The sequence below is a fragment of the Euprymna scolopes genome, chromosome 45 (genome assembly GCF_053919585.1).
Source record: "Euprymna scolopes isolate OS-2025 chromosome 45, ASM5391958v1, whole genome shotgun sequence".
Lineage (NCBI taxonomy): Eukaryota > Metazoa > Mollusca > Cephalopoda > Sepiida > Sepiolidae > Euprymna > Euprymna scolopes.
In genome coordinates, this window is record NC_136526.1 from 41659599 (window position 1) to 41681968 (window position 22370).

Below are 22370 nucleotides of genomic sequence, written 5' to 3' on the forward strand. Positions count from 1 at the left end.
ATTTTTAATTTAATACATTTTAATACAACTTTTTGTCATATATGAAAATTATATAACATAATGTCATTTAATACAAACATTATTAGGAAATAAAATCAAACATGACCTTTCAGTAATTGATGTGTTTTTTGTGGCTCTGGATTCAGTTTGCGTTTGCTAATCTGTGGTGCCCCCCTCCCCAAGTATCCTAATATTCCAACTTGGTTGAGAACCATTGTAGCACATTTTATTTTTGTTCACTTTCTCTTTATTTCCTTTCTTTTCTCTCTGCCCTATACTCTTTACATCTTTATTTCTTTAATTTGCCTGAACTTCTTCTTCTTCTTCTTCTTCTTCTTCTTCTTCTTCTTCTGTGCTTCCTTTTCTTTTCCTTCTGTTCTTGGCCCTGTCGGTGGGGCATTAGAATACGCCGACTGCCCCCCCCCTGCAGAGGGTAAAAGTCCCTCAATGGGGGTCCTGGATATGACCTTAAACTATATCCAGTGGTGAGGCCCCAGCTTGTGGGCTTTGGGGAGTGTGGAGCCACCCTTTAATTACCATTGCTCCCAGGTCCACTCTGACCCGGAGTGATAGTACCTGTTAGGGTCCCAACTATGGGTTAAATAGAAACCGACGTGAAAACAAAAAATATATTCTATTAAAAAATATTTTCTTCAGAATCTTTGGATTCGCCATTAAATAACCCGAAAAGGATTGATATGCCGTAAAACAAAAACAACCAACCAACCTTCTGTTCTTTTTCTTCTGTTCTTTTTTCTTTTTCTTTTTATGTGCTTCTTTTTCTTTTTCTTTTTTTCGCTTTTTTTCTTTATCTTTTTCTTCTTCTTATGTTCTTTTTCTTATGTGCTTCTTTTTCTTCTTCTTCTTCTTCTTCTTCCATGCTCCTCCTTTTTATGTGCTTCTTCCGTGCTTCTTTTTTCTTCTCATATGCTTCTCCTTTTTCTTATGTTCTTCTTTTTCTTCTTCTTTTACCTTGTGCCTCTTTTTCTTCCTCTTCCGTGCTTCTTCTTTTTCTTTTGTTCTTTTTCTTCTTCTTTTACCTTGTCCTTCTTCTTTTTCTACTCCTCCTACTCCTTTACCTTGTGCCTTTTCTGATACTCTTCATGCAATCATTTATTGTAGCTTCCCTATTTTTCTACATTTCCTTCTGTCTTGAATTAATCACTTAACATGATGGCTTTTTCCCAGCCATCTTCCTCCCCACTCCGATCCCTTCACAGGCTTTCAGCCTCCTCCCTCTACCACTTCCGCTTCTGTTTTCCTTAATAAGATTCTTCTTAAAATAATATCCTCTCCAACAACTCCCCTCACACTTCAACTCTTCTTTCTTCTTTGCTACTTTAAGAAAGACACAAGCGGAGGTGTGGGGGGAGGGGGGCTTCTGAGACCGCGGGCCATCGTCTCCCACCACTTTGCTAACCATGAAAGTCTCTCTGCCATAACAGCCCTGTGACTCCTGACAACTATTCTAAAAAAAAAAAAAGAAAAGAAAAGAAAGGCATTTCAACAAGATGAATATCACTTTTTTTTTTGCTTTTATTTGCATTTTTCACTAAAAATGTATCTAGCCCATCAACAAACATGGGATCACTTAGAGCTTAGTGGTTTTTATCTGATATCTGGACAACAAGTGCTGCTAGAAACAAATCTCGGTCACCATCTTGGATTTGATCTTTATTAGCTTAAATCTTCTTTTAGCATATGAATTGATGATTACAGATGACTTTTAAAACGCGTCTATATACTTTATTTACTTCTTGTTTTTTTATTATATAAAAGCGAAAATGTGTGTGCGCGTGTGTGTGTGTGTGTGTGTGTGTGTGTGTGTGTTTTGGTATGTCCGGCAAAGGCTTTTTTTCGGGGCGGGGGGGGGCACTTGGGGGGTCACTAATTCTTAAAACTTTTTACAGACTCCCTAGATTATAATATCTCCAATTTACGAAAGGAGGTCATCGCTATCTTTTATTTGAACGACTTTCATTTTATAAACTTCCCGCTTTTCTGCCTTCTTGTGTGTTTGTTCGTGTTTTTCGTATAAAATAGCGAAACTAACGAAAGCGAAGGCAGTTTTCCGGCTTTGTGCCGGGGACGTCCAGAAAACAATTAGCTTTGATTGGTGTGTGGAAAACCCCTCATATCAGACAATTGCTATTCATTTGGACACTTGGGAGCTGGGAACGACCTCTTGGTGAAGAAAATAAAACTTAACTGGTCCCAGGCACTTTCATTTCTTCGCCGACTCCTGACCTAATTATCAGTGAGTCAATAGCTTTTCATTGACGTCGCTAAATTTAAACGCTTTTCACTTCCTTTGTCGTCGTAGTGCAGCAGTAAGAATTCAGGTTTTCCGCCTTCGCGTCACGGGTTCGAACCTGCCTACTAACACTTTTTTTTTGTTCTTTTACACCTCCAAACGCCCTGGGCAATGCCGGGCATCCCTGATAGTCTATATATATAAAAGGCAAAACGGGCGCAAGGGTGTTTGTATGTCCAAGAAAGGCTGTTTTGGTGGGGGTTCTCGACGAGGTTACTATTTTGGTGAACTTTCCTTATGCTTCCTAGATTATAATATCTACAATTTGAAAACGAACGTCGTCTCTATCTTTATTTTGATTGAGTTTTAAAAAATTGCTTCCTTCCCGTCCATTCCAGTGTTTGTTTGTCTTTTTCATATAAAAGCAAAACTGATAGAAGTAAAGCCGTCAGCCTGCCCTTCCCAGCTGGAACGTCTAGAAAGGCATTAGCTTTGATCAATGTGGGGGAAACCCTTCATATCAATTGGTATTCATTTGGACACTGTCAGAGTTCCCCCTTTTTGGGGAGGGAGCTAGTTTTCCCCAACATTCATGGGGAAACAAAATACGGCAGAAAGCTGAAAGCTTAGCTAGCCTACAGCCAGAATTAAGTGCGTGATTCTTATCCGCTATGACGTTATGGTTGACATTGCTAAATTTGAATGCTTTACACTTCCTGTCGCCTCTTGACGTTCTCTTTCACTTTTTCTGTCTTCGCATCACGGGTTCAAGCCTGTCTGCCTACTACCACTTTTTTTTTTTTTTTTTTTACCAAACACTCACCTACAAACACCCGGGCAACACTGGGCACCCCCGCTAATCTATATGTATAAAGAGCAAAATGTGTGTGTGTGTGTGTGTTTGTATGCCTGCTAAAAACTTTTGACACACACAACAGATCCTGATGAGATCAGTATCATTTTGAAGCTCAGCATCTCGGACGATAAATATCGAAAAATTGGCCAAAAAAATTAATTCCTTTACCCTCAACTGGGACGTTTTTTACAAGGAGGGGTCTTTTTTTGTTGCCATTTTTGCAAGTCATCCTCTCCTTTCGATTGACTAGCCTTAATTCCAACATTCGTGACTTTCGGTTGCACGATGGATGCATCAGTTAAGACGTTAGTTTTTTTTTTTCACCTTCTTTTCTTCCTTTGGCGTTATGGGTTTGAGCCTACCTGTCTATGATTAATTTTTTTTTTAACACTTCTCTCCATCCAAACTGCCTACTGTTGTTTTTATCCCCCCCCGCCCCTGCTACTACCACATTTTTTTTAACACCTCTCTTCCCCTTCCCCGGGGTTCTTTACTACACCACCTTGACACACCCGGGCAACGCCGGATACCTCCCCCCCTCCCTGCTAGTCTATTATATAAAGGATAGTTATCTGTGTATTTGTATGTTTGGAGGTTCAGCTAAAAGTCAAAACTACTAACCAAAAACCCACAAAGTTTATAGTTTTGTGATCATCATTGCCCTGGATGTATAATATTTAAAATACTTAAAAAAAAAAAAAAAAAAAAAGAAATAGATAAATAAAACATTTACATTTCATTTCAAAGAGGTAGCTGTAGTAAATGGATTACATTTTTTTTTTTTTTTTTTTTTTTTCAACACATTAAAACAAGAGATGAGCGAGTTGGGCGGAAGTGAGAGGGTTGGGGAGGATAGAAAAATGAAAGCGAGAAAGATAAAGAGACAACTAGAGAGAGAGGGGGGAGAGATAGAAATTTGAATATTAAGATGTTAGACATACTATTTCACTTCTATCATGGCCCTGGACAACACCGGGTAGCCTTGCTAGTCTTATAAAGACATATTTTCTCATTTTTGGTCAATACTTTATTACTATAAGCTAAATAGAAAATGACCCTGTACAATGCTGGGTAGCCCTGCTAGTATATGATATTAGAATGATACGCTCAATGTGTAATATGAGTCTTAAAGATAGGCTTAAATCTGATGACCTCAGAGAAAGATCAAATCTAGACAGTATAGGGAGATGTATACAGAACAGTAAACTTCGATGGTATGGTCACATTGAAAGATTATATAAGAGTTGGAAAGATAATGATCTGAATTGTGTAATGGGTTATGCGACATTTGCCCTTTAGATCGCACATTAAGGGGGTCATTCAGAACCTATTTTTGGCACAGCCATAAAATGTTTCAATCATAGTCATTTGTTTTCCTAGTTTTGCACATGAATTACAAAATATCTGAGATTCCCCCCAAAACCTCTGGCCTTGATGGAGGCGAGATGAAAACTTGCTGTTTCAAATGGTTTCAAATGATCTGAAATAACAGCAAGGGGAGAAGACAATTCCAAATATTTGTCATATGTTATATCTCCCCTCTTTGGTTTTCATACATAAAGTAAATTTCACAGTGTATAAGGATTATTTGACACTGGAGATATTCATAACCGTACCCTATTTCCAAAAGAGGGGAGATTTAACATATGATAAAAATTTGGAATCAAGTCTTCTTGTTATATCAGCTCATTTGAAACCATAGCAGCAAGTTTTAGTCTCCACTCCATCAAAGCCAGAGGTTTTGGAAGGAATATTATATATAAATAAAAATTACAATTAAATTTACCAAAATGATCCAAGATGGTAAAACTTACATTATAAATATTAAAGAATTAATATTTATAAAGTTATCTCAGCCAGATGTAAAAGCTTGATAAAACCAAATAGGAAATAGAGCTTATAATACGAGCAAACAGTTAATAAAACATTTTAAAAAAACAATTTGAAATTAGTTAAAAACATATTTAATCTGAAAAGGAAACACTAGATAAGTGGATAGTCCTTAATCCACGGAGTTTGGGACAAATATACTAACTGTATTCAATAATTAATTATAAATAAATAAATGAAATAAAAATAAAATAAGGAATCAAAATAAAAAAAAAAATAATTCACCCCTACCAACCACCAACTTATATAATCAATATATTATAAAAATAAAATTGAATTAACTATAAATACACTTCAGCCTCAAAAAACAAAAAAAAACAACAAAAAAAAAACAGTAACAACAACAACCGCTCCTGAGGATAATCAAAATACTGATGGTAAGCGCTAGAGAATATGGCCGAACAACAACCACCGGGCGCCATACTATATAACGTACCAGCCGAAACAAGAAAGATTGCTTGGCGAATAAAAAAGATAACCAACAAAATTGGAAAAAAGACGAACTCAGTTGTTTAACCAGACATGCATAAATAATGATTTACTGCCAAATTATACAAATAAATTGTTTGTAAATCCCCGAAACGGTGTTTCATGATAAACAACTGATGATGTTTTTAAGAACATTGATACTATTGTTTGTTCATGTAAGTAAAACTATTCAGTGATGCACAAAATAATATTCCAACGAAGAATAATTTTTTTTTTGTTTTTTTTTTTGCAGTAGTTTTAAAGGTTTTAAAGAAACTTCCCAGACTCTCTCTCTTTCTCTCTCTCTCTCTCTCTCTCTCTCTCTCTCTCTCTCTCTCTCTCTCTCTCTCTCATATATATATATATATTTTAGCGTTGGGATGATTAATCGGAGTCGGGAATCTGAAAAATCAACAAATCTGGGGGTATCGGAATAAAAAAAAAATGGTGCCTATTTTCTGATGCCAAAACGATTCTTTAGATTATCTTTTATTATTTGATTTTGTTTAAAGCAAAATCTTCCATTGATGATAAAATAAATATTTATTTCAAAATACCAGTAAAGTTAAAATCTATAGATAATCCTTCACAATAGTGTAATTTTATGTTTACAAAAATATTTGCATATTTATCATGTGTTTTTTTTTTTTTTTTTTTTTGTACAGAAATCAGGAAAAATAACAACTCTAAATATTTAGAGATTTATAAAAAATCGAAATCAGTAATTTAGTAGGGAATCGGTAAGTGTATCGGAATCGGAGAAAAATATTGGAATCGTCCCATCACTAATATATACTAATATATATATATATATATATATATATTTATTAGTGATGGGACGATTCCAACATGATACACATGGTCTGTCCGATTCTTATAAACAGTCCAGCTATGCTGATGAGAGGTAGTTACCTCGAAACACATGTGTACATAGATTACTGTTTTAAAAATAATAAAAATAAATATGTTATATAGGTCCAAATAAATTATGGGCGACTTTCTAGTAAATAAAAAATGATCTTTGAGGCGGAGCAACTATTTAACTGTACTTATCATAAAAAAAACAACATATATATATATATATATATATATATATATATATATATATATATATAATCTCATCAGGTTAATACATTGGTTCTCGGATCACTAAAGTTATTTAACATTTTTTTCATGTGTTCAAAACTAGATTTTGTTTCATCCTTATTCTTTCTTTTTTTTCTTTTTTACACAAGAATCACTATATTATCAAGGCCAAGAGGCCACTCGAGCATAAGAGTGTACAGTAGAAATTGGGTAATATAGTAATCAATTCGGCAAATTTGTTAACATATGGAACGGCTCATCAAGAACTTATTTACGTTAAACTTTAAGATAACAATATTGTAATCTGTCGGAAAGCAGGAAAACGGAAGAGAATTCCACAGGCGTGCAGTTCTAAGAAAGAAGCTTTGTTCATGGAATCTACGTTTAGGTTTAGGCGCAGATAAAGAGTGGGGGGGGGGGGAATTATTGATAGTGTTTTCAGTTAAACGAGTGCTTCTTGTGAAAGTTTGGCGAGGGGGGGACCATAGATTGAAGCTCAGTCGAACACTTTCCATGAAAATAGCGATACATCAGAGACAAACTCGCAACATCTCTTTTGTGAGATAGAGGTTGGAAGAGAAAAGAACATCTCCTACAAGGCTACGAAGTCTATTTTGAATTCTATCAAGGCAGGACAAGTTCTTTCTAGCAGCTCCTGCCCAGATGTGGCAACAGTATTCCATCCTTGGACGTATCTGGCTCTTGCATCAGCAGTGAGATATCTACTGGATCGATAGAAAGATTCCACCATTTTGCCAGCCGCCTTGGCAACAGATTTGATGTACGTGTTCCATTTAAGATCAGGAGTAACGGTCAAGCCCAGAAGCTTGTCAAAACTTGAGGCCCCCTGAAGACGAGAGCCATTCATTTCAATTGATGCCAGATGTGGATCAGAGTGTTGATGATGTAAAGAGAGAAGCTTGGTTTTAGATGCATTAAAAGTAACCAGCCACTCCTTTCCCCATTGTACTACGTGCTCAAGATCAGAGGAGAGAGAATCGGAGAGAACTTGGTTGTTTACTGTCTTAGATGTGCTACCATAAATGGTAGTGTCGTCAGCATAGATGTCTACAAATGATGTAAGTATGTGATTTGGAAGATCATTAATGTAGATCAGGAAAAGAGTTGGGCCCAGGATGGACCCCTGAGGAACTCCAGCATTAATACTGTGAGCTTCTGATTTTTGCCCCTCAACTACTACTCTTATGAACCTATCAGAAAGAAATGATTTAATAATTGTGAAGACTTTTCCAGCTATACCATAGCTAGAGATCTTGTGAAGTAAACCTTTATGGTATACTCTATCAAAGGCCTTTGATATGGCGAGAGCAATTGCCCAAAGGTTGCCTCCGTCGAGAGATTTGCTAATCCTATGAGATATAACTGTAAGTTATATCATGAAGTTTCGAAAATTAGGCTTTTCTCTTCAGGGAAAATTACTAACAAAATAAATGTAAAGAAGATGTAAATAAAGTCATGATTTAAAATAATAATAAAAATGTTATTTCTCAGTGGAATTATTTTATAATTTTTGACTTTTTATTTATTTAATCAACTGACTGGATTCTGCCAATGGACTATATTTGGGTAATTGGACTTTATTTTTAATTTTCCTTTACTATTAGCAGTGTAAGAGAAGGAGACTAAGAGGATGGATTTAAAAAGAAAAAGGAGGAGAAGCACCAACATATATTCGTAAAGGGGGAATGAGATGAGGAGTGGTGGAAGGAAAGAAAAAGGAGTGTAGTATCAGCAGCATAAGATGAAGAAAAAGAAAATTGCATAAATAAATGATGTAAATAAAGAAGGAATGTTATACAAGAGAAGGAAAGGAAGATAAAAGAATGAGTAAAACAGAAAGGAGGAGAAAAATGCACGATGTACCGATATTGATCTAGTATTGATGATATTAATTTTATTTTATTCATGTATGAGCATGACACTTGTGGCGTAAAGAAAATAGGGTTTGTTTTTCATATAACAGAAACATTTCTATGAAAGTATATTAAAATGAAAAATCACGGACGGATCACTCAAACATGAAAAAAAAAAAAATCCTCCCTATTCGTATAAAGTTACCTATTTTTCCGAATAATCGCCCAAAAATCGAAAATTAAACATAATTTTTCTATGAATCGAACGCCGACGGACGTCATTTAGCAGCAAAAACGCACATGCGCCTACTGACGAGAAATATAAGAATGAAAAACCCATATTGGAATCCTTCAGCCAAGTTATAGAAACTTAAAATCTAAAAGAAAATAATTAATAAAACCTGAAGCAAAAAAATAAAACCTAAATAAATAAAATAAATAAAACTAATATTGAAACAGATTAGTAAATGTGTCAACAAATTCACCGTTCTCACACAACTATTTTGTATCTAGAAATGTAAACAAAAAATAAAAAAGGAAGGAAAAGGGACGAATATAGAGTAGTAGTAGTAGTAGTAGTCTTGGCTTTACTACAATTGTTCATATGTTTGTCAACGGGTTAAAGTTGTTTAGTTGTAAGAAAATAGCGACAGTATAGTATACTCTTCCCATGTTAAATAATAATCTCAAAATAATAACGTTAATATTTCAGTGCGCAGGTCAAAATCTGCAAAAGAAGCGATTTGTGTTTATTTGTTTATGTTGTTATGGATTAATGTTTATGCGCGCATGTGCAATCGGATGCCGTAAACTTGAAAGTGGGTTACATCACTCGTTACAAGGTCATTTGAGTTTTATAATTATATAGATTATCATTTATTCAGCATCCACGAGAATTCGGAGAGTCAATACAGATATGCACATGTCAACATAAATACTCACTGACTTATTTAAAATATATTTATACGACATAATCACGTTGACACACTGGTTCCCCTGAATCACCTAAATTAAATGACAATGAGCCTGGTTAGTACTAATTTGATGACCATTTTGGAATACCTGTTTATCTCGGCATTGTTTTCAGTAGTCTTCGTCTCCTTTTTGCCACTAAAACCACGCAGTGCCGATTCAAGAGGTGTGTAGGTGTGGATTGTGCAATTCTTGCTTCACAATTAAATCTGCGACTACCCTCATAGGGCAAAGCTATTATCCCTGAAGACAGTTATTTCCGTGGCAGCTTCACTCTATGGTCCCTTCACCTCAAAATGCACTCACGGCAAACTCTTTATCTGTACCTGAAACTAAGTGAAGATTCTATGAGCAGGTTTTTTTTCCCCAGAAGTGCTCGTCTGTTGAACACGATATCATTGATTTGCTTCCCAGCTGATTATAACATCGTCGTTTTCAAGTCCAGTGTAAACAAATTCTTGATGAGACGTCCTCTAAAATAAATGAACTTATCAAATTTCCACCATCACTGATCATCATGGTACAAGTTATCCTTGAGTGGCCTCTGTGCCTTAATAAGTGGTGCTTATCTGGTTAAAAAAAAGATGGAGGTCATGAAAACTTAAAAACTTAAAATATGATCTTATTTGACCAATCAGAATCGTTGATATCTGCCCACCCTTCAAACACCAATCCCCTCCATCACGATGAAACAGGTGATGGTGATTAAGTTATTAACGACACGGACTGAAAATTTTGGTGTGCCAAGTTTGAATCCAGTTCATTCCACAGAAACATCTTCACTTAACCATTTACCACTTTATCCTATTCCTTCATTCTCATTTCATTTCTAAATGTCATTAAGCCAGTTTTTTTCTTTCTTTCTATATCTGCATTTTGTATAATTCTGGACTTTCTCCTCTTCTGACGAGAAGCATTTAGCTTCGAAATGCCATGCCCTAAAGAGTTTTTTTTTTCCTTAATTTTCCTCTTAACTTTTCCTTATTGTTCTGATGATATAATAAAGTTACTTTTTATTCCTCCTCTTTCATTTAATAGATTTGTTTTTTGCTCCCCTTGATAATTTTGAACTTTTTTTACCTTGGTAAGGTTTGCTTTGTTAAAGATTTACTCTTTGATAGCATAATTTTATGTACATATATATATATATATATATATATATATATACATACATATATATATATAGAGAGAGAGAGAGAGAAAGAAATAAAAACGAACAAACCGAGTTATGTGTTCATCAATGTTTCGTCTTTATTTTGCTATTTCCATTATTCTCATATCAACACGACGGTTCTAGGTTCAACCCTTGGCTTGGGAGAGATGCTGGTCTAGCGGCACTGATGAGTTGTGATACAATGAAACAGAACTGTATGTCGATGACTACAAATATATATATATATATATATATCTCAATTTAAATGCCAGTGCGATGCTGGTTATGTCAGGCGAACATCTCTGCATCTGCTAACTCGTATAAACCAGCACGTTCCATCTAAAATCAAACGGAGAAGGGTAGGATCTGGTAGTCTTCCTCCTTCTGTAGCCTTGGACTCTGCTACTGGCCAGCAATTGGTTGACAATCCAGGCTGTGCTGATAAATATAAAATAGAGTGGTTCGAGGTGTTACTCAGAGCAGACTCCAAAAACCATTTAAAGATTTTAAATTCTGTCTCTATTGCGGTTCGAAAGCCTCCTTTATGCCGGCAAAAGGAAACAACAAAAACGTTATTTCTTTTTGGGGAACTTTGACCCTATTTCTCCCCCCCCCCCCTCGTTGTGTCAAGTTTTAGTTTTAGTCGCTTTTAAACGCAGCAATTTCAGATTAAATCTTTCTTTTAATCGTTTTTTTTATTTTTGGCACATCCAAATTCCCTCATAGTGCTTTTTAATTTTCGCCAGTAATATTGTTTTGTATGCTATCGATTTCTCCTGACGAGGTAATAGTCGAAAGAGCTCTCGAGAAATTTTTGTGCATTTTATTTAAATCAATATATATATTTTATTTTTTACATTTTTTTTACTCAAAGCTTCTTTAGACTAATATATATATATATATATAAAAAATTCAACCTATCGCAGAATTCATTAAAAGCGCCTAAGCATGCCTTCTCCCTCATATTGAGCATGGTTGATGGTGGGTTTGTTCATGAAAGTCAGTACGGCTTCAATAATTGGGAGGCGCAGATCACAATGTTAAAATGGTGGCGTTTTTAATTAATATGGTCCTAAATTTATGTGCTGCAAGGTGTTGGTACACTCAAACAGAACGTTCGAACATTGGTCCGCCAAAAGGAAAAAAATGGATTGCAAGAAAAACAAACAGGAATTATCCCTACTCTTCAACGAAACATACATAAGAGAAAAATGCTGCCCAAATATACTAATATATATATATATATATATATATATATATATATATATATATATATATATATATAAGAACAAGTAGTTAATAAAACATGTTAAAAAACACTGAAAAAGAGTTTAAAACATATTTAATTTTAAAAAAGGAAGCATAAAATAATTGGATAGTCCTTAATCCGCGGAGTTTCGAAGAAATACTTTCCTTCTTATCAGAGGGTAGGGATTAGCAAAATGTAGGATCGGATTTTGCTTGCAAAAGTATTTAATGAAACTACAAGTAAGTCATAGATCTTACGTGGTAAAAAATAGTGAGGCAGAGGGAATAGGGTGAAGAAAAAGGTGATTTCACGTAAATGGATGGTCTGGTGAAGGGTAAAATATCCAATAACGGTAAAATCCAAAAAAGGTGATTAAATTTCCAAATATAATTTTCCAATATATATATATATATAGTCATCCACATACAGTACTGTTTCGTTGTATCACAACTCATCAGTGCGGCAAGACTAGCACCTTTCCCCAGCTGTGGATCAAACCTACAACCATTGTGTTGACAGTTGGCAGCTCTAACCACTGGACTAAGAATTGGTACTTGTAAATGAGTCATCAAATGTCTATTAGATAAACATCTGCCCAACGCTTAACAGTGCTCTAGTTGATAGTTTGTTTGTAAACAGACAGACAGCAGGCTTCGCTTAATTGCTAAAATAAGCAGTGAGTGCAATATATATATATATATATATATATATATATATATATATATATTATAATGGAAAGCTTCTATTATTTATAATGTACTCGCCTGGATGCCCGACATTGCCCGGGTGTTTGTAGGTGTGTGTTGAGCAAAAAAAAAAAAAAAGAAAAAAAAAAGTAGTACTAGGCAGTGACGTGAAGACGGAAAAGAAAGTGAAAGAAAATCTGACATCTTACCGCTACTCCATGACGCAACCGGAGGTCTAAAATATTCAAATTTAACATAGTCAATGAAAAACAAAAGATGACTTGCAGGAATGACGTTGCTTTTAAACCTCCCACAAAAGCAAATTAATTTAATGTGTGTGCGTGTGTGGGGTGGGGGTGGGGGTCCACCTCCTCCAAAAAGGGGGCACTCTGGCAGTATCCAAATAAATAGTAATTGTCTCAGTATGAAGGGTGTCCCCCTACATTGACCAAGGACAAATTACAGAACAGATACTACCTGGCAAGAAAGTTAGGCACCGGTGTTTGCATTTCAATAATGTTGCTTTATTGATACGAAAAAAATAAACAAACAAACAATGGAGACAACTTTCAGGTGCTGTATGTGCTCTCCGCTTATCTCAGCATTCTTTCCAGTCGTCCTGGACTTCTCTTTGCCAGTGGACTCAAACAGTGCCAATTCAGGAGGGGTGTGGTTGGAGATTGCGCAACTCTTGCCTCACAATTACATGCGCAGCTACCCCTGCAAGGAGTATCCTTTGTCTTTCAAGACTGAACGGAGGTATCAAATTGAATATTTTTTAAATTAAATATTAAACCTTTTTTTAATACAAATAGGTTAATAAAAAAATTGGCAGATTAAATAAAAATAGAAATTGTTTTTGACTTAATTTCACAACCTCGCCAATCTTTTTCAAAAAACATCCGACTAGCTGAAACCACCGCCAATAATTTTCCCCACTCTTTATCTGTGCATAAATCAAAACGTAGATTCCATGAACAAAGCTTCTTTCTTAGAAGTGCACGCCTGTGGAACTCTGTTCCACTTGCCTGTTTCCCTCCCGACTTCAACCTGGATGTCTTCAAGTCCAACACAAACAAATTCCTGATGAACCGCCCCCCCCAAGTAATGACACCTTATCAATTCTCCAATACTATTGCTACACTATCCCATTGATTACTGTACACACAATAACCCTTATCCCCGAGTGGGCATTGGGCCTTGATAAGTGGTGGTGAACTCCATGTAAAAAAAAAAAACAAAAAAAAAACCTGTATTTCTTTTAAAATAATTAATGTTGCAAATAACATTTATTAAAAAAAAAAAAAAACATTTTTTTTTTTTATTTACAGTCACATCTAATGTTTATCAGGAAATATTTCTCTACTTTTGCTTGCAGGAAGCCTCTGGTGATTTGTGCTTCTGATATTCGTGTCCAGCTAGACACGAGAAAAGCAAGCATGGATGCTACCCAACCGCTTATCCAACCTCCATCGAAGATTAAACCGGCATCACAGCTCAGTGTAAATTCTACAACAAGGGGAGCAACTCTTGACAGACTTTTTACGGTGTGCCAGGTATGATGATTACATGTTTGGTATTTCGCCCATTTTGTGTGGAAAATTGAATTCAAAGAAATATGGCAGCCATATTCCCTCCAATTTTTTTTATAATTTAATTTTAAAAAAAATCAATTTTTCTGCTTAGCGGTTTACTACCAAGACTTGAAAAAAAAATTACTAACTCAATTTTTAGTAGAATATTAAGATTTTTTATAACTTAGCATAAATTAGTTTGTTTTATGGATTTTTGAATGATTTTCAATAAAAATCCCGTTTTTAGGATTTAAGTGGCTGAGTGGGATTGAGATCATTTTACATTAAACGTTCATAGCAAACTACTCGTAGCATATCTATAAAATAAATAGTGAATCAAAAAGAATCCAATCAGTATACAGTAGAACCCCAGGATACGATAGCCCTAGGATACGTTTTTTTTTTTTGTTTTTTTTTCAGGTTATGATGTGGAATACAATGTTTTTCCAGCCCCTTATTATGGTATTTGCCCCGCCTTACAGTGTTATTTATAATGTTATTTGATTATATACATGTGTATTATATACTGTATTTAGTTATTTATTTTTAATGCCGTATCCCGGCGTTCTACTTTATATATATATATATATATATATATATATATATAAAACCAGGAAAATGAAGCTGAGAGATAATGAAAGTAAAAATTTATTTGATTATATACATGTGTATTATATACTGTACTGTATTCTATTTTGTAACTAATTTTTAATGCTGTATCCCGGGGTTCTATTGTACTTATTTGACGAGGTTTAAAATTTTTTTTATTAAAATGATATTTGATATTTGAATGATATTTAAATAAATTCTTAAAAAGCATGAACCCCATGGATATCATCTTATGTTGAATTTATGTTAGAGTCGTTTCTCCTAACGCAAAGAGTTGTAGATCATCTGACAGTTGAATAAGCCACATAGCACAATCTAAAATGGATAACTTACAAGTTCACTTTCTCTTTTCCTCCTTTTTGGCTTGACCATTAAAATGATGACATGCTTGCCCAATCCTTTGGGGTTTTTTTTTTTTTTTTATCCCTTAAGCAAATGGCTCTTGTTTGTTATAATAGCGAAATCCAACAGTAAAAAAAAATTGAGTTTTCATTAAAGAAAAACAATGATAACTACCTACTTTTTGTGTCACTTCCAAGCAATTTAAAACATCTTTAATTAAATATAATTTTTTTACAAGCAATTTAAAACATCTTTAATTAAATATAATTTTTTACAAGCAATTTAAAACATCTTTAATTAAATATATTTTTTTGCAAGCAATTTAAAACATCTTTAATTAAATATAATTTTTTTTACAAGCAATTTAAAACATCTTTAATTAAATATAATTTTTTTTACAAGCAATTTAAAACATCATTAATTAAATATTTTTTTTTACAAGAAATTTAAAACATCTTTAAATATAACTTTTACTCTATTAAATTTAATTGATTTCTCATATGTGATTTTGTAGCCAAAACTATCCCCTTCCTGATTATCTCCCTTTTATTTTGAGTCGATGCCAGTTATGGAGACAGATGACATCTCTTTACCATCCCCTGTTTTGGGTGATATCATTCGGTGCTTCTTCAGTATTACAATGAAAATCAAGTCGAAAAATTGAATTTTCATTTAAAAAAATAGTATCTACATTTAATGTTAATTTCAATTAAAAGCAATTTTATCTAGTTAATTCTCAAGTCATAATTAGTTAAATATTATTGGGATATTATATAAAACAATTATATCCATGATTAAACGGAAAAACGATTTTGCCATGTTTGCTGGTAACGTGTGATGTACCTATTTACTATGCCTCCCCACGGGACAGAGTTAGACACCAGGGTCGTTTTTTAACGTGGAGAAAAGGTACAAAAATAAAAATTGTCTCTGTCGTGAAGGATTTCTCCTCCACTGAAAGAGAACAAGAAATAGAAGTGCAGCATCTGAAGAACAGATACTACACTTTGATCTTGACCAAAAGGCCAAGAAACAACGTGTGATGTAAGCACAAGGAAAATAACTCATATCTTCTGAATTTGCCTAAGTTTTTGAAAGTTTTCAGAAATTAATTACCTCCCCTGCTATTACGCATGCTCTTCAGTTTATTATGTAAGCAAAACTTGCAAATTTCTTTGAAAACTAATTTCTTTAATAAGTCATTTTTTACCTCATCGTTTTTTATTTTGTAAATTTCGGGTATGTTCATTACTGTGACTTGATAATTACTGTATATACTTGTGTATAAGTTAATGTGCATTTTAAGACCAAACATTTTGCCATTTTTTTTCTCTCTTTTTTTCAGTATGCTGGCATTCGATTACAGAACGTCACTGTAATTATCATGAAAACACCCGTACCGCAGTGCATGTTGCATGTCACAGGTGATAAAGTCACGATGGACATCAACGTCAATAAATCCAGGTGAGTTTTCAATTTATTATAGAAAGAAGGGAGTGTTTATTTTTAATCCAAGATTTGTTCCATCTATCCTTTTGTACAAACATATTTTAAAGGTGAAATAGTTTCTGTATTCTCCTTTTATTTATAACTAGCATGGGGGATGCAGGGCGGTCATAAAAACAAAAATATAGAGACTTGGGTGTCATAAACCAGAAGTAAAACTGAAAGCAAAATTTTGTAAGCCAAAAAAAATAAAAATAGCGTGTGCCAAGCCAAACTCGCATAACTTAAGTTAGTAAGTGTTAAGGTTTGTGACATTATGTTGAACAAAGATGGCGGCATAGTTCAGATCAGATCTTTACTGTGATTGGCAGTAACCAAGATGGCGGCCAAGAATCAAATGCAGTCTGTGACGTATTTAGTGGTGAACTGATTTAATCCGGAATTCGACAATTTTTATACTAACTTTGGAAGGTTTTCACTGGTTGTTTAGCACAGCCGGTAGTTATAAAAATGATTGGCGAATACACTGGTCTCATACCCCCAAATAGTAGTCAAAAACAGTTTACACCCCCCCCCTTTTGATATAATGGAAAAATCCTTTCAGATTCAATTTTGGTTTGAATTGAGAAAAGGAAAGAAAAATAAAATAAATAAATAAAAATAAAAATGAACAAATAAAAATAAACCAATAAAATAATTGTTTATTTTGTTTTTTGTTTTGGGGGAATTTGTCTTTATTCTCCATTGGTCAAAAGGAATTGTTAATATATTGGTATAATGTGTGCAAAAAGAAGCCTTTTTTTTTTTTTTTTTAAATCACATTGAGTTTTTTTTTTTTTTTTTGATACATATAAAAATAAACACTTTCCAAATATATATGAACATACAAATAGAATACTTTTCAAATATAAACATATGCACAAAAATTCACAAATTTGTTTTTAACAAATGTTTGCCAAAAAAACTAAGATACAAAAAAAAAATTGTTTGACAAAAAGGAAATTTATAACAAGTTTTTAACAAGTGACTTTTTTTTTTTTATAAACAAAAACTGGAAACATTATGTTAGGTATTAGTTGGTTAATTTGGTTAGTAAGGTAGAAATGGTCACAGTTTAACGTTGTGCCCGGGACAATTTACAATTTTTGTGTGATTTTGACTATTCATGCTTCTCTTTTTGGGTTTCTTAGATTATTTCTCCTCATCGGGCTGATCGGACTTGCTAAGTCACAATGCACAAGTGAGAGAATTTTTGTAGCTTTTTTGTCTGGCGTTCAGCTTATATATTTTGTCATTTTCCCCTGTGCACACACATCACAATTTGGGAGATCGTCTGAAGGTATTATTTTCATGCCTTCGACTACATTTGGTAATTTTTTAATATCAGCTGTATTGCAGTGTCCTAGAATTTTATGCCACGTTTCTAAGTCGTGACAGGCAGTTTTTGAGGGAACCGTACTTTTTAAATAATATAGTCGTCCAGATTCTTTAATGTCAAATACAGTTCCATTGGGATATATCAATTTCGACTTGTTTTGGCCAAACTTTATATTCGCGCCTTGTTTAATTGCAGCCTGCGCAGAAAATATGTCTTGCTTTAATGTAGGTATGAACAGAGCATTTTTTAAAATACAGTTACAGATTTCGCCTTTATTATTTTTTAAGGATATTTTAGCATCGCTTCTTTTCAAGACTATATCATTTATTTGACTACCGTCGGCAAGTTCAAGAAAATGACTTTGTGGATTAAAGTTTGAATCAAAATTAATAAAATCAGATTCCTTGGTGATAACGTGCGCTGTAGCACCACAGTCTACAAGGAGGTTTTTACCGTTTGTGGTATTGTCACAGTTACATGTGAATAGAAATGTATGTTCTTCCTCAAAGTTCTCAACATTTGGTGAATGGAATCTGGACCATGCAGTAGCTTCTGGTGGGGCCTCTCGATGCCATACTAGTGGGTAATTGTTACGGCTTTACCTTATCATGTGGTACAAAAAAAAAAAAAAAAAATTCTTCGTTTCTTTTTCTCTCTTAGTTTCCCCTCTCTGTCCTGCTCTAAGTAAATCTGTCGACCTAGTCCACAAATTCCAAAATTTCATCATGACAAGTTTCAAGAAAAAATACACGATTAAACCCGGTTCTCCAACTTCCAACGTAGACCCCTACTACCATGTCTCCTTCTCCAACATCAGGGGTCTACGTTCTAACCTTCCAGAGGTTGAAACCCAATTACAGGAGACTAAACCAGACCTTTTATTTTTAAGTGAAACTGGCATTGGACAGGCTATTTCCCTTGATGAGTTTGCAATTACAGGATACTCTAACTTAACTTCTAAATCTGACCCCCAAGATCGCCATGGGCATGGAATATGTGCCTATATTAAAGATAGCTTTCCATGTGGGAGGGACATCTCCAGGGAAGATCCTAACTTACCCTATATGTGCTTCCGGGTTGCTTTAGCTCACACTACTGCATTTATATTTACTCTCTATCGCCCCCACAACAGCGGAGTTACTATCTTTCAAAGCATATCTGAGAAAATTGACCAAGTCCTTTCTACTTATCCTTCAGCTAACATTCACGTATGTGGAGACTTCAATGTTCACAACGTCGAATGGTTGACCCACTCAAACAAGACCGATGATGAGGGGAGGTTCTGTCATGATTTCTCCATTGCCTATGACCTCACTCAGATTGTTCAGGAACCTACCCGTGTGCCCGATAATGACGGCCAGTATGCAAGCCTACTAGACCTTTTTCTCACAACTTGCCCTGAACTATGTTCAGTTTCTGTTCTGTCGCCTCTTGGATCTTCCGACCACTCTGTTGTATCAATTAAGATAAAAATGAAATGTAATAAGTCCCCAGACGTACCTCTTCATCGTACAGTATATCGATACACTAAGGCTGACTGGGATAGCTTCCGTACATTTATATCTGATCTACCTCTGCATTCCATGTTTAAAAAGGATGTGTCCTCTATAGTATTAGACCTAACTGAATGGTTAATTGTAGGTATTGACCATTTCATACCCTCTAAAAAGTTTCAGCAAAAACCTAACAGCCAGCCATGGTTCTCTCCAGAATGTGCTGCTGCCATTGCGCACAGAAATCACTTTTTCCACTGCTTCAAACGTAATAGATGTATGGAAACTAAAGCCGTTTTCAGGACTGCCAGCAACCATTGTAAGAAAGTAATAAGGAACGCAAGAGAGTTATATGCTCAATCTGTTAAGTCCAAAGTAGCTGAGCAGCGGCTTGGTTCCCACCAGTTTTGGCAAATAGCAAACAGAATCCTGAACAGAAGCGTGTGCTCCATCCCAACTATTATCAATGGACCTGAGGTAATCTCGTCAGCATCAGACAAAGCCAAACTCTTTGTCAAGAACTTTGCAGCTAATTCTACCCTTTGCGACCAAGACCGCCAACCCCCAATATTTCCTCTTGTATCAGAAAACACGCTACGTGATATACGTATATCTGTACGTGATGTTGCCAAGCTAATCAAAAACCTTGATTCCAGTAAAGCAACTGGCCCTGATGGTATTCCAATTATAGTACTCAAAAAACTTCAACCTGAACTAGCGCCCATACTTACAAAACTGTTTAAACGTTGTCTTAAGGAGAATAGTTTCCCATCTCCCTGGAAAATCTCATCAGTATGCCCTGTATTTAAGAATTCAGGTGATCGCTCATCCCCCTCTCAGTACAGGCCAATAAGTCTCCTGTGCGTCATGAGTAAGTTGCTAGAATCTGTATTAAATACAGAAGTAATCAAACATCTCAACAAAAATAACCTTCTTAGTGACACTCAATATGGTTTCCGTTCTGCTAGATCTACAGCAGATGTCCTTACAGTTATATCGCATAGGATTAGCAAATCTCTCGACGGTGGCAATCTTTCTAGGGCAATTGCTCTTGACATATCTAAAGCCTTTGATAGGGTATGGCATAAAGGTTTACTTCATAAGATCGCTAGCTATGGTATAGCTGGAAAAGTCTTCTCAATTATTAAATCATTTCTTTCTGATAGGTTCATAAGAGTAGTAGTTGAGGGGCAAAAATCAGAAGCTCACAGTATTAATGCCGGTGTCCCTCAGGGATCCATCCTGGGCCCAACTCTTTTCCTGATCTACATTAATGATCTTCCAAATCATATCCTTACATCATTTGTAGACATTTATGTTGACGACACTACCATTTATGGTACCACATCTAAGACAGTAAACGAGCAAGTTCTCTCCCATTCTCTCTCCTCTGATCTTGAGCACGTAGTACAATGGGGAAAGGAGTGGCTGGTTACTTTTAATGCATCTAAAACCAAGCTTCTCTCTTTACATCATCAACATTCTAATCCACATTTGGCATCAATTGAAATGAATGGCTCTCGTCTTCAGGAGGCCTCAAGTTTTGACAAGCTTCTGGGCTTGACCATTACTCCTGATCTTAAATGGAACACGTATATCAAATCTGTTGCCAAGGCCGCTGGAAAAATGGTGGGATCTTTCTATCGATCCAGTAGATATCTCACTGCTGATGCTATTCTCTATCTATATAAGAGCCAGGTACGTCCAAGGATGGAATACTGTTGCCACATCTGGGCAGGAGCTGCTAGAAAGGACTGGGCCTGCCTTGATAGAGTTCAAAATAGACTTCGTAGCCTCGTAGGAGATGTCCTTTTCTCCTCCTTGCAACCTCTATCTCACAGAAGAGATGTTGCGACTTTGTCTCTGATGTATCGTTATTTTCATGGAAAGTGTTCAACTGAGCTTCAATCTATGGTCCCCCCTCGCCAAACTTTCACAAGAAACACTCGTCTAGCTGTAAACACTATCAATAATTTCCCCCACTCTTTATCTGTCCCTAAACCTAAACGTAGATTCCATGAACAAAGCTTCTTTCTTAGAACTGCACGCCTGTGGAATTGTCTTCCGTTTTCCTGCTTTCCGGCTGACTACAATATGGTTTTGTTCAAGTCTAAAGTAAATAAGTTCTTGATGAGCCGTTCCATATAAGTTATTAAATTTACCAAATTTTCATTACTAATGATTACTATATTGACCAACTTCTACTGTACACTCTTTAACCCTTATCCTTGAGTGGCCTCTGGGCCTTGATAATGTGGTGATGCCTTTGTAAAAAAAACAAAAAAAAGAAAAACATTTTTTACGGAATCCATTTTAGAGCGTTTATATTGACATTGGAAACTTTTGTGGTTGGGTCGTCCACAATTATAGCAGATAATTTTATTCTTTTTCTTGGGAAAATTACTTTTGGGGAACACATTGCGGTGAGGTGCTGTTGGAGATTGTATCACTTTGTGTAGTTTTCGAATCCTTAGATATCCCAGAAATTTTACCTGCCACAATTCAAATTTAGATTCCGATCCGTCAAAGAAAAGACGATGGCTGGGCGCATAACCTGTTAAGATTTGTGACATTATGTTGAACAAAGATGGCGGCATAGTTCAGATCAGATCTTTACTGTAATTGGCAGTAACCAAGATGGCGGTCAAGAATCAAATGCAGTCCGTGACGTATTTAGTGGTGAACTGATTGAATCCGGAATTCGACAATTTTTATACTAACTTTGGAAGGTTTTCATTGGTTGTTTAGCACAGCTGGTGTTTATAAAAATGATTGGCGAATCCACTGGTCTCATACCCCCAAATAGTAGTCAAAAACAGTTTACAATAAGTGTCAACTTTTATTAAGGACACAGATGTTATAATGCTGCAAATTTAGCTATTTAAAACAAAAAGATGTAATGAAGGTTCAAGCATGCGCAGTTTGCAAAATGCGTTGAAAGTAAGGTTTTAATCTGCCCCCCTCATTTCAAACAAAACATTTTTTAGACAAAATAATTGACAAATTTTTCCAATATTATGTGTCAGAAAGATCGCTCTTT

At 35.1% G+C, this 22370-nt stretch overlaps 1 protein-coding gene and 1 pseudogene across 2 annotated transcripts in view; one reads left to right on the forward strand and one right to left on the reverse strand.

Moving 5' to 3' along the window:
- Positions 1 to 22370, forward strand: part of LOC145269494 (protein hobbit-like) — a 387158-nt gene that overhangs the window by 123946 nt on the left and 240842 nt on the right. For both annotated transcript variants that reach the window (XM_080125227.1, XM_080125228.1), the window contains exons 5-6: positions 13867 to 14044; positions 16359 to 16477. In XM_080125227.1, coding sequence (XP_079981353.1) covers positions 13867 to 14044; positions 16359 to 16477 — 297 coding nt within the window. The remainder of the gene's footprint in view (positions 1 to 13866; positions 14045 to 16358; positions 16478 to 22370) is intronic.
- Positions 15918 to 16050, reverse strand: LOC145269942 (U2 spliceosomal RNA; annotated as a pseudogene).